Raw genomic sequence first — 15548 nt, forward strand, 5'->3', positions numbered from 1 at the left:
TGGAGAGCTTCTGGGCTGATGCGCACGTCCACCTGCCAGGAGGGAGGGGCCTGGTGGCCCCCAGCTCCTCGGGGACAGACACACTCCCGAGTGTGGGACCCTCCAGACCTGCCCTGCAGACCTCCTCGGGCTGTTTGTCTGTATCCATTACAACATCCTTTATAGCAGGCCAGCATATCTGCTAAGTAAAGTTTCCCCAAGTCTGGGGGTCGTCACAGCAAATATCAAACCTGGGGAGGCCCCAGGACCCTGACTGGGGGCCACACTGACAGACACGCAGCGGCCTGGGGACCCGATGCTCATGACGGGCGTCTGCCGGGGCAGGCCTCGAGGGAGGCCTGATCCCTGGGCCCACACTGCCCCGGCGGTTAAGTGTCAGATCCGAGTTCAGTGGGGTGGTCCCCTAGCTGGTATCCACGGGGGCGCTGGGCGCTGGCTGCTGTGTGGAGACGCAGGCGCCCGGGGGAGCAGTGGCGGGGGCGCTGGCTGCTGTGTGGAGACCCAGGCGCCCAGGGACCGGGGAGCGCAGTGGCGCCCGGGGAGCGCAGTGGCGCCCGGGGAGCGCAGTGGCAGGGGCGCTGGCTGCTGTGTGGAGACGCAGGCGCGCGGGGGCGCGCGGGGCCGGCACTCACCCGTGCTCAGCACCTTGCCCGCCATCTTCTGCAGGAAGGACGGGATGTGTCTCTGCACCACGGTGTAGCGCTGCTCCCAGTACTTGTCGTTGTAATCCTCCTGGATCTTCTCCTTGCGCAGCTCGTGTTCCTCCACCATGAACTCGCTGCAAGGCAGGGCGCGCGGTCCCAGGCGTGCAGGGGGCGGGGGGCCGCAGGGCCGCTCCCCACCCCCCCCACCCCCGCGGCCCCCCGCCCCCGCGGCCCCCCGCCCCACCTATACGGGTCGTCGATGATGCCCCTGTAAATCCACTTCTCCAGGATCTCGAAGTAGGGCACGCTGGCGGCCGTGGTGAGGTACAGACATAGCTCCTGCGCCTGGCTGTCCCCCGTGTAGCTGAAGCTCCGGTCGTGCAGGAGGCTCAGGGTCGCTCCCCCGACACACTCGCCTTTATCCACCGAGGTGGCTGCCGGGGAGAGGGCAGCGTTCAGTGCCGAGAGGGCCCCTGGCCACGCTGAGCGAGAGCCCTCAGCTCATCTCCCACCTTCTCAGGGGAGAGGTTCTCTTTCTGGGATAAATTCAAACTATGAAGCTGGGGTTTCTGGGAACTCCCAGAGTCAGTCTCTCGCAAATTCATAAAACGTAAAGCTACACAGCCTCGGACCGTTTGAAAAAATCGAAGACAAGCACCTTGACCCAGAGGGTCCCTCCCACCAGGCCCTCACACCTAGGGAGGCCAGGATGTCCACAGTGCGCATGGCTGGCTGAATGTAGAACCAGAGCTTCTGCAGAGACAGCAGGCCCTGCCTCTGCAGCTGCTCCAGCTGTGTGACCAGGATCAGGTACTCCTTCAGCAGCGTTCTCATGGCGGCGGCCAGAGCGTGGTTCACCTGTCCATACTCAAAGGAGGACTTTTCCTCGATGAACCTGAGAGGAAGGCGGCCCTGAGCACGAGCAGCAGGGGCTGCGTCTCGGGAGGGATGGCCCGAGGGCCTGTGGGTGCCACCTCCCGCGCTCCTCCGGGTCTGCGGGCCCTGCATGGAGGCCGGCCTCTCTGCAGGAGGGCTCTGTGCACGCGCTCCAGTCACTGTGGCAAGCCGGGTGCCTACCTGGTCACTGTGGAGTAGCTGGCAGCCACGGGCAGGATCCTGCTCACCAGCTCTCGGATGGACAGGTCCAGATTGGGGTCCACGAGGAAGGTTCGGCTCTGCCTCCCGGTGAGGGGCTGGGCCGTGATGTACCTGCCGTCCACACCCACCAGCACGTACAGCAGGTCCTCCACGATGGCCGCCTCCTGGGAGGCCAGAGGCAGCGTGCCTGTGGGTGCAGACACCAGCGGGCCTCGCCTCCAGAGCCCCACTCCACTGGCCTCTCTCCCCCACCCCCTCCCTCCATGTAACTTCCTCCAGCACCGCAGATGTGAAAACCAAGGTGACTGCCTGGCTTAACTGATCCCATCAGGGAACCAACGGTTGAGACTCCACAACCTCCACCAGCAGAGGCACTGACCACCCGACAGGCAGGGACCACACGGCGAGTCTGGAGCTGACGATCAGAGCCTTAAAGCAAGGGAAACCCTCCACACACAAATAACCGCTTCATCTTCAAAGGGACGTGAACGTCTTGGCCTCACAACACTCACAACCTGGTGAGGCTGGGTCGCTCAGAAGAAGGCCGGGACCAGGCTTTGCTGTGGGAGGGTCAAAGACGGGCGCCACGGTCACCACGTGGCCAGGAGGAGACACCAGGGAAGCTGGAGCCCGTCACGGACATGGCAATCGGGAGGGGCGTCAGACAGCACACTGGGCCTCATGGGGCACAGCAGATCCCTCCTCACAGATGGGGTCCCCCAGAAAGGGGAAACTTGAGAGCTGGGAGCTCTGCCTGAGGCCTCAATGCTGGGGTGGGGGCTGTGGAGGGGCGAGGGACAGAGCCACGTGCTGCTCAGACTCCAGGAAACTGGCCGTGTCTGCAGGACCTGAGCCCGAGGCTCGGGGACCCAGCGGGAACCACACACACGGTTAGAAGCGACAAGACGCCTGTGCCCACGGCCTCGGGAACAGGCCAGGAATTGTGGAGACGCGAGTCTACGCTGCCCAGCCATGGGCTGGATGGCCCAGACAAGCAGACGGAGCTGGAGGCTGGCATGAGGAGGGACGGCCTGGTCACAGGCGGGGGGCACGCCTCTGCTGTAGGAAGGGACTTGGGCGGCAAAATGACTGTGGGGGGCACCACGTAGCTGGCGAGGGATGCCCAGCAGGGCTGCTGCACGCCACGCAAGGAGGCAGGGCCCCCCAGGAGAGGCTACGTCCGGGGGACAACAGGGAGGACCGAGGATGACTGTGATGCTCACAGGCATCTTGGCATGGATGGCACTGGGGCCTGTGGTGCCAGGCCAGGGCGTGACGGAGGCCAGAAAGGTGACACAGGGCCGGTGGGACAGACGCCGATCTCGCCACCAGAGCCCACGCAGTGTGGCTGTTGGAGGGAAACGGGCAGGCCACCTGTCCTGGCCAAGTCCTCCCTGAAATAGCATCACACGAGGTGGCCTCAGGGGCCACCCTCAGGCACAGCGCACCCTTACCAGCGGGCAGCACAGCAATCCCGCTACAAAGGAAACCTGCCACATCGAACCCCATGAGCCCGGCCGCCCTAAGACCCAGCGCCCGGCTGCCTCCGCTTCGCGGGGCTGCACCTCCCCTCAACCCGGCAAAGCCTCCCAAGAAGGCTCCAAGCAGTGCCTCACGTGGGCCTGGAACCTACTGCGTCTTCTAACTGATCCAAACATGCAAATCAACACTCACATAGTGCATGACCTCGGGGAACAGCTTCCCTCAGGGGTTTTCCCACGGAACCTCTTTGGATCATGTTGAACGTGCAGCTGCCCCAGGAGGCAGGGCTCCAGGAGGCAGGGCCCCAGGCTCATCATCAGAGCCCCCACCCCCCCCCCCCGCCCCTGCTTCCCGCCCTTGGGTGTGGCCCCGGGGACCAGGCTCCATGAGCCCCACCACACGAGACCGCTGCAGGGCAGGCTCCTCTAGTGCCTGTAAACATGGCCGTGCCTCCGCCCCCGTCTCCCCTGTACACTGTGAGCAGGAGGGCAAGACACAGCTCTCTGCCCCCAGGGGGTCATGAGACGTGGGGGAGGGGCACAGACACCCGCACGCCCCAGCGCCCCTTGGTGCTTGTGGCCGAGGCCATCATCCTGATGGCAGAACCTGCAGGGACGTGACTCACTGTCGAGGACGACGACCCTGGGGATCCCGCTGCTCCCAAGTCTGCCCAAGCCCCAAGACACGCACGCTCCTGAGAGCCGGGGCACATCACCACCCACCGGTGGGGGGCAGGGTGCGGAGGCCAGCGGGTACCGCGTGTTGCCACATGGCCGAGGGCAGCAGAGGGCTTGGGGGCGGCACGCCGCCATCCACCCACCACCTCCAAGGAGATCAGCTTCCCTGTCCCCGTGAGGCCCCACTGTCCAAAGCTGTGCGTCACCTACCGATGGGCACAGCCGCGTCTGCGCTCGCGCCTGAGCCGGTCAGGAAGTCCCCGAGCAGCGTGGGCCTCTCGTACACCCACGCCGGGAAGACTGGGAGGCGCTGCCCTGAGTTTTTTTTGTTCTGCTTGTCTCGAAGCAACTTTCTTGTGAGTTCCAGAGACTGGGGGGGGAGGTTTTTAAAGACAGAAAGAAAACACACACCTTTAGTACAAACACTTAAAGTTAACACACTTACTGTATGAAAAGACACACCCCTAAGCACGTGTGAGGAACACACACACGTGGAAGCGAACCGCACCTCAACGCCCATCACGGTGACGGGGCGGGGCCCAGGTGGAGCAGGAGCCCCCGGCACGCAGGCGCCCAGAGCCCTCAGCGCACCCTCACGGCTCGCCCTGGCCCTCGGTGCAGGCCTGAGCTGCCAGCTGGGCACAGTGCCCACTGAGAGCTGGGCCAGAGAAGGGGTGCCCGCACCCGAGCCCCCTGGGCCGAAGCAGGGAGACACGGCCCCGCCGGCACAGGCAGGGGGCAGCGGTCCCCAAGGGCGCCGCGCACCCAGAGCACTGGGGGGGAGGGTACCGGGGCGGGCAGAGCTGTGAGGAGCCACAAGGCGCCGGACACAGAACGTGCCCAACCGGCACGGGCCTGCAGCTCAGACCTCAGGGTGTGGTTCTGAGGGGCTCGACGGCCCAGAAACAAGATGGGGGGAGACACCCGGAGAGCCGCCTGGGGCCAGGGCAGGGTTGGAGGAGCAGTAAGAAAGGGAGACAGAGCACCACCGCCCACCAGCTGCCCACACCCCCGAGGGAGGCAGAGCCGGGCCCGTGCTGGCCGAGCCCGCAGTGCAGGGGCAGCAGACGCCCCCGCCCCCAGGGCAGGCCAGACCCTCTCGCCCGGGGCCCAGGACCCCATCCCAGGGCCGGTGCCCCCGGGCCAGTCTCCACAGGCCAACACCGTGGCCACCTGCTCACCTGCTGCCACGTGGGGCCCGTGGCCACGCTCCCCAGCTGCTTCCTCAGCTCCTCCAGCTCCTGCATGGAGATCTTGGAGGCTGTGGCAGGGGTGCCGAAGCTGGCGGTGCTGCTGGCCGCAGCGCTGGCCGCAAGCTCTGCTCTCTCCTTGGCGTTCTGCTGCAGGTACTGCAGGGTCTGGAAGCACGGGGCCCTGGCGTCACGCTGGCCACACACAGCCGCCCCGCCGCCCTCCCGCAGCTCGGCCTGCGGGTCCTCCAGCTGCAGCCTGGTCGCCTCGGGCTGAACGCCACGAGCTGCCACGTCCCCAGGTCACCGGACAGGACCCCACACCCACTTCCCATGGCTCGGCCTGTCCTCCGCAGGTGGCTGGCCTCCCCTGCTGTGCGAGACATCCCTTCAAGGGTCCCGGCATGGGGCTACCAGGTGTCCCTGAACAGACCCTGGGCCTCGTGACTCGAGAGGAAGCACTGACCGGCCCCGCACACCCTGGGGCCACAGCTCACACTCTTCACGTGCACATCTCAGTGTCACAAGTAACACACGCTCATTTAAGAGATGAAAACAGACTAGATGACGGAGGACACAGTCCCTCAGCCCCAGAGGCCACCGGTAGCACTCCTCGTGCTTGTCACCATCAGGGCCCACGTCCGCTCGGGTGCATGTGAGTTATCTCAGTGCCGCGGGCCTGAGGCTGAGGGTCAACAAGGGGCCAGCACCAGGGAACAGGAGAGAACATGGGCCAGGCAGGACACCGCCCACCCGGCCCCAAGCCCGGCACACACCTCCCTGTCCTCCGTGAGCTTCGACAGCAGGTACACCAGGGGGTCCAGGTTCCTCGTGTTCTTAGATTTCAGTTCATCGTATTTCTTCAGAAAGTCCTCAGGAGTACGAGAAAATTCTGCTATTTTAACCTCAAAAGCACATTCAGAGTGATTTAGAGACTGTAACCAGGAACTTTACAAGGCTGTGCACTAACTAACTTCCCCCCATAAAAAAACCAGCATGAAGTCAGGGAGATGAGATAGTCATCCATCTCTGAAACAAAACCAAGGAACAACCTGTCAGACTTGCCCTCATCTCCCCTGTGGCTCCCTCGCTTCCTCCTCCTAAGCGGCTCACGGCCTCGCGCTTCTGTTAGCAGGTTACGCGTTCAGTCTTCACACTTCCCTCTGGAGCTCATCGCTACACACAGGTTCAGGAGGTACGTGTTCTCACTGATCAACACGCCCCCCTTTAAAATAAAGCAGATGCAACCGTGTGTTCTCAAACTCTGTTCTGCTCAGTTAAGCTTTCTGAGTTATCCTTGTGTCGTCTTAGGCTGGCAGAGTGAACGAGCTCTCACAACGTTCTGCTTTAAACGTTCATACTTCCTTACTCGGCTGCTCAGGCTTGGCTGAGGCAGGCGGAGTCTCTGGTTGCGGCGTGTGGGACCTAGTTCCCTGACCAGGGACTGACCTCCGTGCACCGGGAGTGCAGAGTCGTAGCCACTGGGCCACCAGGAGAGCTCCCATGCTGGTTTAAAACAGACTTCAAAAATGTCTTTTACAGATAACCTATGATTTTAAATTGCACAGTTTTTCAATTTTTAAAAATCCACTTTAAAATGATCTCACTGTGGCTAAAGCTGGGAGCTTGCTTTTCCACCCAGAAGAGAATCTGTGCCATGACGTGAACAGATCCCAGTACCATCTGGGCCTCCAGACGGAGGTCAGGCTGCCAGCTCAGGGCTCTCCAGGCCTCCACTCACTCGTCAGCGCACCCGGCGGGGAGAGGGGCCACGAGGAGCCGCCGGAGCAGAGCTGGGCAGAAACGCGGTCCACAGAGAGCATCCGACATCAGACGGGCACCACTGTGGCCACCCAGTGAGGAGAGTGAATCTGTGCCCCACACAGCAGTGGGGGCGGGACCACCTCACCCAGCCCAGCCCTGGAGGACAGGGTCACCTCAGCCAGCCCAGCACCGAGGGACGGGACCACCTCACCCAGCCCAGCCCGGGAAGATGGGACCACCTCAGCCCACACAGCCCTGGAGGATGGGACCACTTCACCCCACACAGCACCTCACCCCACACAGCACTGGGGGTCGGGACCATCTCACCCAGCCCAGCACCAGGGGACAGGACCACCTCACCCAGCCCAGCCCTGGAGGATGGGACCACCTCAGCCCACACAGCCCTGGAAGATGGGACCACTTCACCCAGCCCAGCCCTGGGGGACGGGACCACCTCACCCCACACAGCACCTCACCCCACACAGCCCTGGGGGTCGGGACCACCTCACCCCACACAGCCCTGGGGGTCGGGACCACCTCGCCCAGCGCAGCCCTGGGGGTCGGGACCGCCTCACCCAGCGCAGCCCTGGGGGTCCGGACCGCCTCGCCCAGCGCAGCCCTGGGGGTCGGGACCGCCTCGCCCAGCGCAGCCCTGGGGGTCGGGACCGCCTCGCCCAGCGCAGCCCTGGCGCGGCACTCACCTTGGCGCTGTGTGCAGACACCGTGGTCGTGACGTACGGGGTCCTGTTCTTCTGCAGCAGGTCAATGTAGACCTCAGCACCATCCCCTCCGTGCACCCGCAGTAGGCTGAGCAGCTCATTGACATCATGGTGAATCCGAAATTCACTCATGATTTTGGCTCTGAGACATTACAACGTGTTCCCCTAAAGGTAAGAGACAAGCCATTTATAAAAACAAATCCCTACATATAAAGAAAGTTTAAAGCAATCAAAGTTGGCCAATGTCCAGTCTTGAGAAGCCAAACTGTCACATGAGCCAGCCTGCAGGCCCACAGCTTCCCCGGGCAGACCCCACTACAGCCTGCACTGACCAGCCTGGTGGGCCCACAGCGTCCCCGGGCAGACCCCACTACAGCCGGCACTGACCAGCCTGTGGGGCCCCTTCCTGGGGAGGCCCTTCCACGCCCCTGCTGGTGGGGGCTGTCTCAGTGGGCAGCTCTGGGGGAATCGGAGCCCTGACTCAGAGCCTCGGCAATTGCGGCCAGTGTCCGGGCTGCTCCCCTGCTGGGGGCTGGCACACACACAGAGAGCGGATGCGGGCTAAAGGCCTGGGCCTCCTTCCTCTGGGTGACTCCAGCCTCACAGGGCCCTGGGCCAGCGCGGAGCTGCTCCCTCAGCTGGCAGCCAGCACTTTCTGGCCCCAGCTGTACAGACACAGCAGCCCCTGCCCTTCAGGGGTCCTGATCACACAGGGAGCTCTGCACAGGCCTAAGCCACTTCCCGTCCTGGCTCCCTCCACGAGGCCCCAGCTGCCACTCTGGTAACCGAGATGCTGCCTCTGCTCGCCCAGGCCAGGTGTTCACATCCACCACGCACTGTAGCTGGGTGGGCTTCCCCTTCAGCCCCACCTGCCCTGTCAACCAGATGTCCAAACGTCTCCTCACTGGATATATAACCTTCCAGGCCAAAACGGTAAATGAGATCCCACCAAGCAGACAGTAGTGGCCTGCATGGGGACTTCTGTTCTCCCACTGATGATCGGTCCAGTTAGCCATTATTATTAACACTAAGACAACGGCGGACAACTAGATTCAAAAAACAAACATGAGCAGGCTTTACGTGCTTCGCATAAACGTCTGGACATACCTACGCAGGATTCATAACTTGGGATCATGTACCACAGGAGACCCTGGGAAATTACAGGCAAGATTATTTCTGATTTTTATGAGGAGGTCTTTCAACAGATCCTCAAACCCTCCGTGAGCCTAAGAAGATTAGAACCACGGTGCCAACAGCTCCAGTGAAGACAAGCTATGAGTGAGACATCAGCTGGGGGAGCCTCAGCACACATGCCCACAGCGTGGGTGTTGACTTGTAACCACACAGAGAGAGACTCTAACCCCAAGTGACGGAAAACAAGCTCCCTGTACACGTACATCGGTCGTCAAACAGAGACATCCAACGCTGGCCAGAGGCAGAGTATCTCCAGAAAGCCAACAGCAAGGGTGAGCTGGCACGTAAGTCACCAGCACGGTACTTTTCACATCAGGAGGCGCTCACAGGACTACGGTCATGGGCCTGAGGCATGGCGGGGCAGGGGCTGAGGCTGAACCCTGACTTGGGGCTTCCAGGCTGTAGGACCCTGGACAAAAAGCTTGCCCTCTGTAGGCTTCTTCCCAAGGAGAATGAGTACCAGACCCTACTCAGGAAGCTGTCATGGAGACACAAGGCGGCACCTAAGAGTCTGCACTGTCGCTACCGAAGGAGCAGGAGTGAACACCGCTGCTGCTGCTGCACACGGCCGATCACCGGAAACGGCTGTTACCTGAGGAAAAGAAAACCGGCCGGGAAGCAGGGCCAGCAGCCTGAACCACGGCAACCTCGCGACCAGTCACAGAGCGCAGCGAGGCGGCGCTGGAGATGACAAGCGAACCAGAAGACACACAGAGCTCTCACGGGGCCTCTGCGACTCCAAGGGCTTCACCCACATTCTAAGAGGCTCCCAAGGCCTGGGGGTGTCCCGCAATAGCTGGCCCGAGGACCGCTTTGGACACGTGGATGCCAAGGACACTGCGTTTGCCCGCGGAAGAGACACAAGCGGGTGGACAGGGCTGCTGTGAAAAAAGCTCACGGAAGCAAACGTTTGTGTAAAAACTACCTTCGTGAACCCCCACACCTGCAGGAGAAAAGAGCGGACGTCCCACATCACAAGCACTGACGCTCCCAGGAGCCTGGGTTTGGGAACAGTTCCCGCGAGCTCTGCGGCTCTCACCGGCGGGCAGCACCGCCCTGAGAGGGCTTCCTGGCTGCGGCCTCGCTGGAAGGGCGCCCCTGATCCTCCCTGGGCAAGAGGCCGGGGGGCCACACTCCGACCGAGCCCCCTCCACAGCGCGGCAGCGCCCCGCTCGACACCGCTCCGAGGAGCGTCTAGCGCATCTTGCTGACGCTCCCGAGTGCTTCTCCCTGCTGGCCGCCGCCCACGGACCCACAGACCCCGGCGACAGAGACTGGGCTGCCGGGCGCAGCAGAGCGACACAGCGAACCGCGGGTCTCCCGGAGACCGCTCGGGCTCCGTCCCGGAGACAAGGCCGGCGCGGAGGCCGCGCAGCCCTTCAGGCGGGAAGCGCGGCGGGGAGCGAGCGCGACGGCGACGAGGGCCGGAAGGAGCCTGCGGGGCTCGGGGCGGGGAGAGGGGCGCGAGCCACCGGCGGGAGGGCCGCCCCGAGGCCGACTCACCACGGCCGCGCGCCGAAGCCCGAACCCGAGCGCGCCAAGCCCGCGGCCCCGCCCGCGGCGGCGGCGGAAGTGCCGCGTGACGTCACGTCCGGCCCCGCCCCGGCCGGCTCGCGGACGGTGGCCCGCAGGCCGTGCGGCCGCCGGCGCGCAGGGCGATGCAGTTGCCGCCCGCGCTGCACGCCCGCCTGGCGGGGGGCCCTGGGGCGGCCGCGCCGCTGCCCGTGCAGCGGGACGCCCTGGCCGGGAACGCGCCCTTCCGCTTCGCGGCGCGCCAGGTCCGCTTCCCGCGAGAGCACGAGTTCTTCGAGGTGCGTGAGCCGAGGAAAGCGAAGGCGGTTGCGGGTGGGGGCGGAGCGGATCCCAGGTGGGCGGGGCCAATGCTCGGGGCGGGGCCCGGGTCCTGGGGGCGGGGTCTGGGTCTTGTGGGGCAGGGCTCGGGCCCGGGTCCTGGGGGCGCGGGCGGGCGGGGGTGCGAGCCCTCAGAGCTGTCTTCCGCAGGACGGGGACGTGCAGAGGCACCTCTACCTCCAGGATGTGATTACGCAGGTGGCTGCGGAGCCGGAGAGGCCCAGGTGAGCGCTGTGGCCCAGCTCAGGGCCCTTCCTGCCCACTCCTCACCCCTCCCTCTGCTCGCCCCGCCCTGGTGTCTGCTCGGGACCACCGACGAAGCCAGCATGGCTGGCCTCTCCACCAGCTTGCTTGTCCGTGAAGATGTATTTGTAATGAAGGCAGGGTTTGGGATCGCAAGAGAAAATCCGAAGCTTTATCAGCTTTATCCGAAGCCACTTAAGGGGAGTGGTGACAGGGAGCCTGGCGTCCTGGCCTCCGAGGAATTGCATCCCCACCAGGCGTTTTTCTGCCAGGGTGCCTGAGTTCACTTGTCAGGTGGCCGGCTGCTGCCAGGCGTTTGACGCCCTGGAGGACTACGAGCACCACTACCACACTCTGCACGGAAACGTCTGCTCCTACTGCAGGCGGGCCTTCCCCTCCGGTCACCTGCTGGACACCCACATCCAGGAGTGGCACGACTCACTGTTCCAGATCCTGGCCGAGCGGCAGGACATGGTGAGTGACGCTCGCCCCCTGAGGCCAAGGGCAGTCATCACGGGGCTTGTCCCCGAGCCGTGTGCCTCATGGTGCTGGAGCCTGGGGTCCAGACTGGGTGAGGCAGTGGTCCCAGGGTCAGGGTGGTGACACGGTTTCTGCTGTAGTACCAGTGCCTGGTGGAGGGCTGCACGGAGAAGTTCAGGACCAGCAGAGACCGGAAGCAGCACCTGGTGGCTCATCACCTCTACCCTGCGGACTTCCGCTTTGATAAACCGAGGAAGGGCAGCCGGTGCGTGTTGCTCGAGGAAGCCGCCCGCTGAGCCCAGCAGGCCTGGGAGCGTGCGGGCGCCCTCGCGCAGCACCCATCACCCAGCGTCCCATGCGGTTGTGCGTTAACCCTGTGAGGCAGGGGTTACTAACCGAGAGGGTTGAGCAGGTGGAGGCGGTGTTGTACGTGGCCAGTCTGTCTGCAAGAAGGACAGGAAGGCGGGGAGCTGCCTTCCTGGGTCTGTGAGCCGGTGACCGGGGTGCCGGCACGGGGTCTGCTGGGGGTCCTTCTGTGCTCACGCTTTGCCTCTGCCCCCTCCCCCCCAGCACCTCTCCTCCATCCTCACGTGGACCTTGGGGGGTTTGTCCCAGGCCATGAGCCATTTCCCGCACATGGAGCCCTCTGGCTTTTTATCCGTCCCGTCAGTATTTTACAAGCTTGACCACAGAGCTGTGTGGTATTGCTCAGCATGCACTGTGGGAAGTGCCCCGGGAACTGCCCTGGAGTTCGTGTTTTCTTTGCCTTTTCATTAACTGATCTCCTCAGGGGAAGCTTTGTAACCATCTAAAGATTGCATTGATTGAAATCATTTTAGACTAAATTGTTGTCCCCAGTGAGGACTTTGCTGTTCAAAGTAGAATGGTCAGGAGAACCCACTTCAATACGGGAGGTTTTTCTAAGACCTTGAATGTGACATAACTCCTTTTTTTCCACGGAATCATTTTAAGGAGAAAGAAGTCATGCAGCGCAGGATTGAGGCAGTGGTGTTAGGGAGGAGAAGCTCACAGCGCGGGATTGAGGCAGTGGTGTTAGGGAGGAGAAGCTCGCAGCGCGGGATTGAGGCTGTGGTGTTAAGGAGAAGCTCAGTATCGTGTGACTGGCTTTAGTGAATTTCTCACCTAATTGTCGTGGAAAGACGCTTGGTAACATTGATAGTCATTTACCACATGACACCATGAAGGTAGTGGTTTAAAAGACAGTGTGACTGTTACACCTAAGTTCATAAAACGTGGTGTACGTCATATTAACAGTTACCTCTGTTTGTCCTGGAATTCCAGTAGCCTGGAATTACTCTGACAAAACAGCCATAAACAGCCAAAACAGCTTTGCGAGTTCAGCCCTGGGGGAAGGTGGGGCTGCAGGAGCTGACCCCAGGAGAGTGCTCAGCCTCTGTCTCCCCAGCCCAGCCTCGCAGGTGTCGACAGAAGCCGCCGGGGAGGACCGAGCACCCTCTGAAGGAGACGCCATGGAAGTCTGCTCCGAACACGCAGAGGCCCCCCCAGAACCTCCAAGAGAGAGGCGGGTCTACGGCCACAGGTCAGTACCTGGCCCCTTTCTGAACCAGGTTCTGAACTTGTGCTTCTGGGGAATTCTGGGTTTGACGCTGAGCGTCCCCACTGAGAGGAGCCGTGCTGGGCTGGAGTGTTGGCTTCTGGGGGAGAGGAAAAGCCTGACGGCCCGCTGCCCTCGGGTGACCTGGGGTGCTGGGAGCACAGCCTCCTCTGGCCGTGGTCTGGGTGGGGACGGAAAGACGCAGGAGGCGACTGCCCAGGTTGCAACCTGCCACCTGTCCTACTGCTAATGGTGTTTTTGTTGGATTAATTTGATTTCAAGTCTAATTTGGGGGTCAGTGTTGGAGAAATGGAAAAAACGACCCACAGGCTCACCCCGTCTGAGGGAGGACCTGGAGGCCCTCTGCGGCCTGCTCACAGGTGTGGTCACTCTGGCCTGAGAGTGAGCCGGGCGGGCGGGAGAGCAGGGCGGTGGGCTCAGGCTCCAAGGGCGGCGGGCACGGGGCAGAGCGCGGCCACGGTGGCCTCACTGGACGCAGGGAGTGCCCACCTGAAGAGCCCGTGGCCGCCCTGCGGTCCGCTCTGGAGGAGGGAGCATCGGAATGCAAGTCAGGCCCCAGGAGACTGCTGCTGCGTTGAGCCGTCTGTGGGCAAAACCACAGCGGTTTTGTGTGGACGATTTTCCATTTCAGGGTACCGTCGACCATCTGTTTTGGGCAGGGTGCCTCTCGAGGATTTAAAAGCACCAAGAAGAGAAGCAAGTGCCCGTGATGGCGGAGCCCGGCCGACCGCCCTGCTCATCCCTGGCCGTGAATAGCCAGCTGACTGGGGCCGCGGGGCATGCGCGGGTCCGGGGTAGGGACCCCTTGTGGGTGACCGGGGTTTGGGGAGCAGCTGCCACCCCGCACGACGCCCTTTGGCGACACATGGCGTAAAGAGTTTTCCTTGAGTGCTGTAGATGCCGAGGCGCGCGGAGTAAAGGGCCTTCAGCTACAGGGAGTGATGGCCATCCTTCTGTGCTGGGTGACAGGATTTCGTCCTCGGGGGCCACTTCTCAGGGGGGCGATGGGGTGACAGGTCCCTGGGGGCTCTCCCTAGTTTTGGGGAGATGCCCGGGGCCCTGGTGCCCGTGCTCGGGGCAGACTCCGCCTCGGACGGGGCTGCGAGGCCTGCGGAGCCAGAGGGGCGTGGCTGGGAGGCGGCAGGGCCCAGGCGGGCGGCCCGGCCCGGTTTGGCGATGCAGGCCCGCCACGCTGGGCTTGGGAGCGGGGCCGTCCCCCTGCGGGGCCTGCTGGGCGCCTGGGTCTGGGGTCCGGCCGGGTCAGCGGGCGCTGGTCTCGGGCCCCTCTGAGCCCCGCCAGAGCTGCGGCCGTCTCCTCCGCGCTGTTCCCAGCAGCGCTGAGGTCGCTCACCGCCCTGCCTGCCCCGCGGGGCTGTTCTGCACCTGGGCTGCTCTCTCTTCAGGTGGCCCCTCTGGCCCGTTCTCGGCTCCTGCTCCTTCTGGGCAGAGACAGTCAGACGCCCGCACTCTGCCCTCCAGCAGCCCTCCCCGGTTTCCTGTCCCTCGCCTGTCTTTGCTGCATTCCGGGTACCTGCTGGAGACCCATCTTTCAGTTCCCCGATCTTCCTATCAGCCGTATCAGGTGTGCTTTTGAACTCACTCACAGCCTTCAATTTCCAAAGTTATGATTTTCAGTTCTTCTAAGTGCTGCGTTGTTTTCTAATTTGCTGGACGTTCATAGCGTTTATCAATCTCACTTTTTCTTTCCTAACGTATTAACCCTGTTGTACTCTCTCTGACTGGTAACACCAATGCTTGGAGTCTGTGGGTCTGATCCCGCTATCATCTTTCCTGTTGCCTCACGCATGCTGCCTTCTTTCCTGGGGAATTTTGTGATGTTTGGCTGTGAGTTTTTATTTCTTAGAGTTTACCACTGGCGTTTCTCTGACACGCCTAAGCTCTAGCTGAAGAAATGAATAATTGTTTCTGCCATATGACTGCAGGTCTGTGATCTAGGACCACTTCACAATAAAGTATTAGAAAAACAGATTGTTAAAAATTGTTAGGTATGAATTTCCACCCCAATTCACTCTTCCACCCCTGCCCTTTCTGTGTTGCCTTTACACAACCCTAGCCAAAGCAGAACAGCTGAGGGATAGAAACTGACCTCTCATTTCACTCATAGAAAGAGAAAGAGAAATACACAGAGACCCATTCTTCTGCATCCAGTTGACAAAACCCAAAGGTCAGATGGCACGCCCTTCTGTGTGTGAAGTGGGGGCACCGTCATCTCTCATGGGGCCAGTGGGGGTGCTGCGTGCTGCAACCCCCTTGGAAGGGGGATTTACCAACACCCAACAAGTCGCTTCTGCACATGCTTTTGACCTAGCGATCCCACTTTTAGGACTACACTCTGAACCCACATTGCAATACTTCGAAAGATTTACACAAAAGGCAGTTTATTCAGTGAAATTCTTAACAACTAAATACTGAGAACAACTCAAATGTCCCAATTACCAAATGACCTGAGTAGTTTTGAGAACTGAAATTTTTTGGCTTGGGAAAAAGATTTACGAGCATTGAAGTTAAAAACCCATAGTCCTAAAAAAAAAAAAAACCCACAGTCCTGAACTTGAATTAGATGTATTGTCATAATGTATATGCCATAT

The 15548-nt window shown here is 61.8% G+C and overlaps 2 protein-coding genes across 11 annotated transcripts in view; one reads left to right on the forward strand and one right to left on the reverse strand.

The window, feature by feature from the left end:
- Window positions 1-10641, reverse strand: part of TUBGCP2 (tubulin gamma complex component 2) — a 17050-nt gene extending 6409 nt beyond the window's left edge. For 3 of the 9 annotated variants that reach the window (XR_011252106.1, XR_011252107.1, XR_011252105.1), the window contains exons 1-9: window positions 10272-10632; window positions 7557-7739; window positions 5868-5996; window positions 5083-5259; window positions 4112-4271; window positions 1722-1929; window positions 1340-1539; window positions 889-1078; window positions 633-778 (exon numbers count right to left, since the gene is read on the reverse strand). Coding sequence is in view for 6 of the 9 variants with exons in the window: in XM_069567440.1 (XP_069423541.1) it covers window positions 633-778; window positions 889-1078; window positions 1340-1539; window positions 1722-1929; window positions 4112-4271; window positions 5083-5259; window positions 5868-5996; window positions 7557-7706 (1360 nt within the window). In the remaining 3 variants the exon portion in view is untranslated. Of the gene's footprint in view, window positions 1-632; window positions 779-888; window positions 1079-1339; window positions 1540-1721; window positions 1930-4111; window positions 4272-5082; window positions 5260-5867; window positions 5997-7556; window positions 7740-8971 lie in introns of all 9 variants that reach the window. The other 6 variants (XM_069567440.1, XM_069567444.1, XM_069567442.1 and 3 more) reach the window with 6 other exon arrangements.
- On the forward strand, window positions 9840-13873 carry ZNF511 (zinc finger protein 511). Of its 2 annotated transcripts, none has more exons than XM_069567457.1 (6): window positions 9840-10579; window positions 10770-10843; window positions 11135-11336; window positions 11483-11607; window positions 12769-12903; window positions 13571-13873. In XM_069567457.1, the coding sequence occupies exons 1-6, from the start codon at window positions 10427-10429 to the stop codon at window positions 13647-13649; spliced, it is 768 nt and encodes a 255-aa protein (XP_069423558.1). In that variant the 5' UTR covers window positions 9840-10426; the 3' UTR covers window positions 13650-13873. The 2 variants fall into 2 exon arrangements, with proteins under 2 accessions (XP_069423558.1, XP_069423559.1); XM_069567458.1 differs by having other exon boundaries at window positions 10368-10579; window positions 11246-11336.
- The last annotated feature ends 1675 nt before the right edge of the window (window positions 13874-15548 follow it).

This window comes from Ovis canadensis, chromosome 22, assembly GCF_042477335.2.
Source record: "Ovis canadensis isolate MfBH-ARS-UI-01 breed Bighorn chromosome 22, ARS-UI_OviCan_v2, whole genome shotgun sequence".
In the NCBI taxonomy this organism is placed as follows: domain Eukaryota; kingdom Metazoa; phylum Chordata; class Mammalia; order Artiodactyla; family Bovidae; genus Ovis; species Ovis canadensis.

Bases quoted from the DNA above. Each gene is read 5' to 3' on its own strand.
- ZNF511 (XM_069567457.1), top strand. From the start codon at position 10,427: ATGCAGTTGCCGCCCGCGCTGCACGCCCGCCTGGCGGGGGGCCCTGGG. The intron at 11,337-11,482 runs GTGAGTGACGCT...TTTCTGCTGTAG, and splicing joins TGGCCGAGCGGCAGGACATG to TACCAGTGCCTGGTGGAGGG. The intron at 12,904-13,570 runs GTCAGTACCTGG...TTTCCATTTCAG, and splicing joins AGGCGGGTCTACGGCCACAG to GGTACCGTCGACCATCTGTT.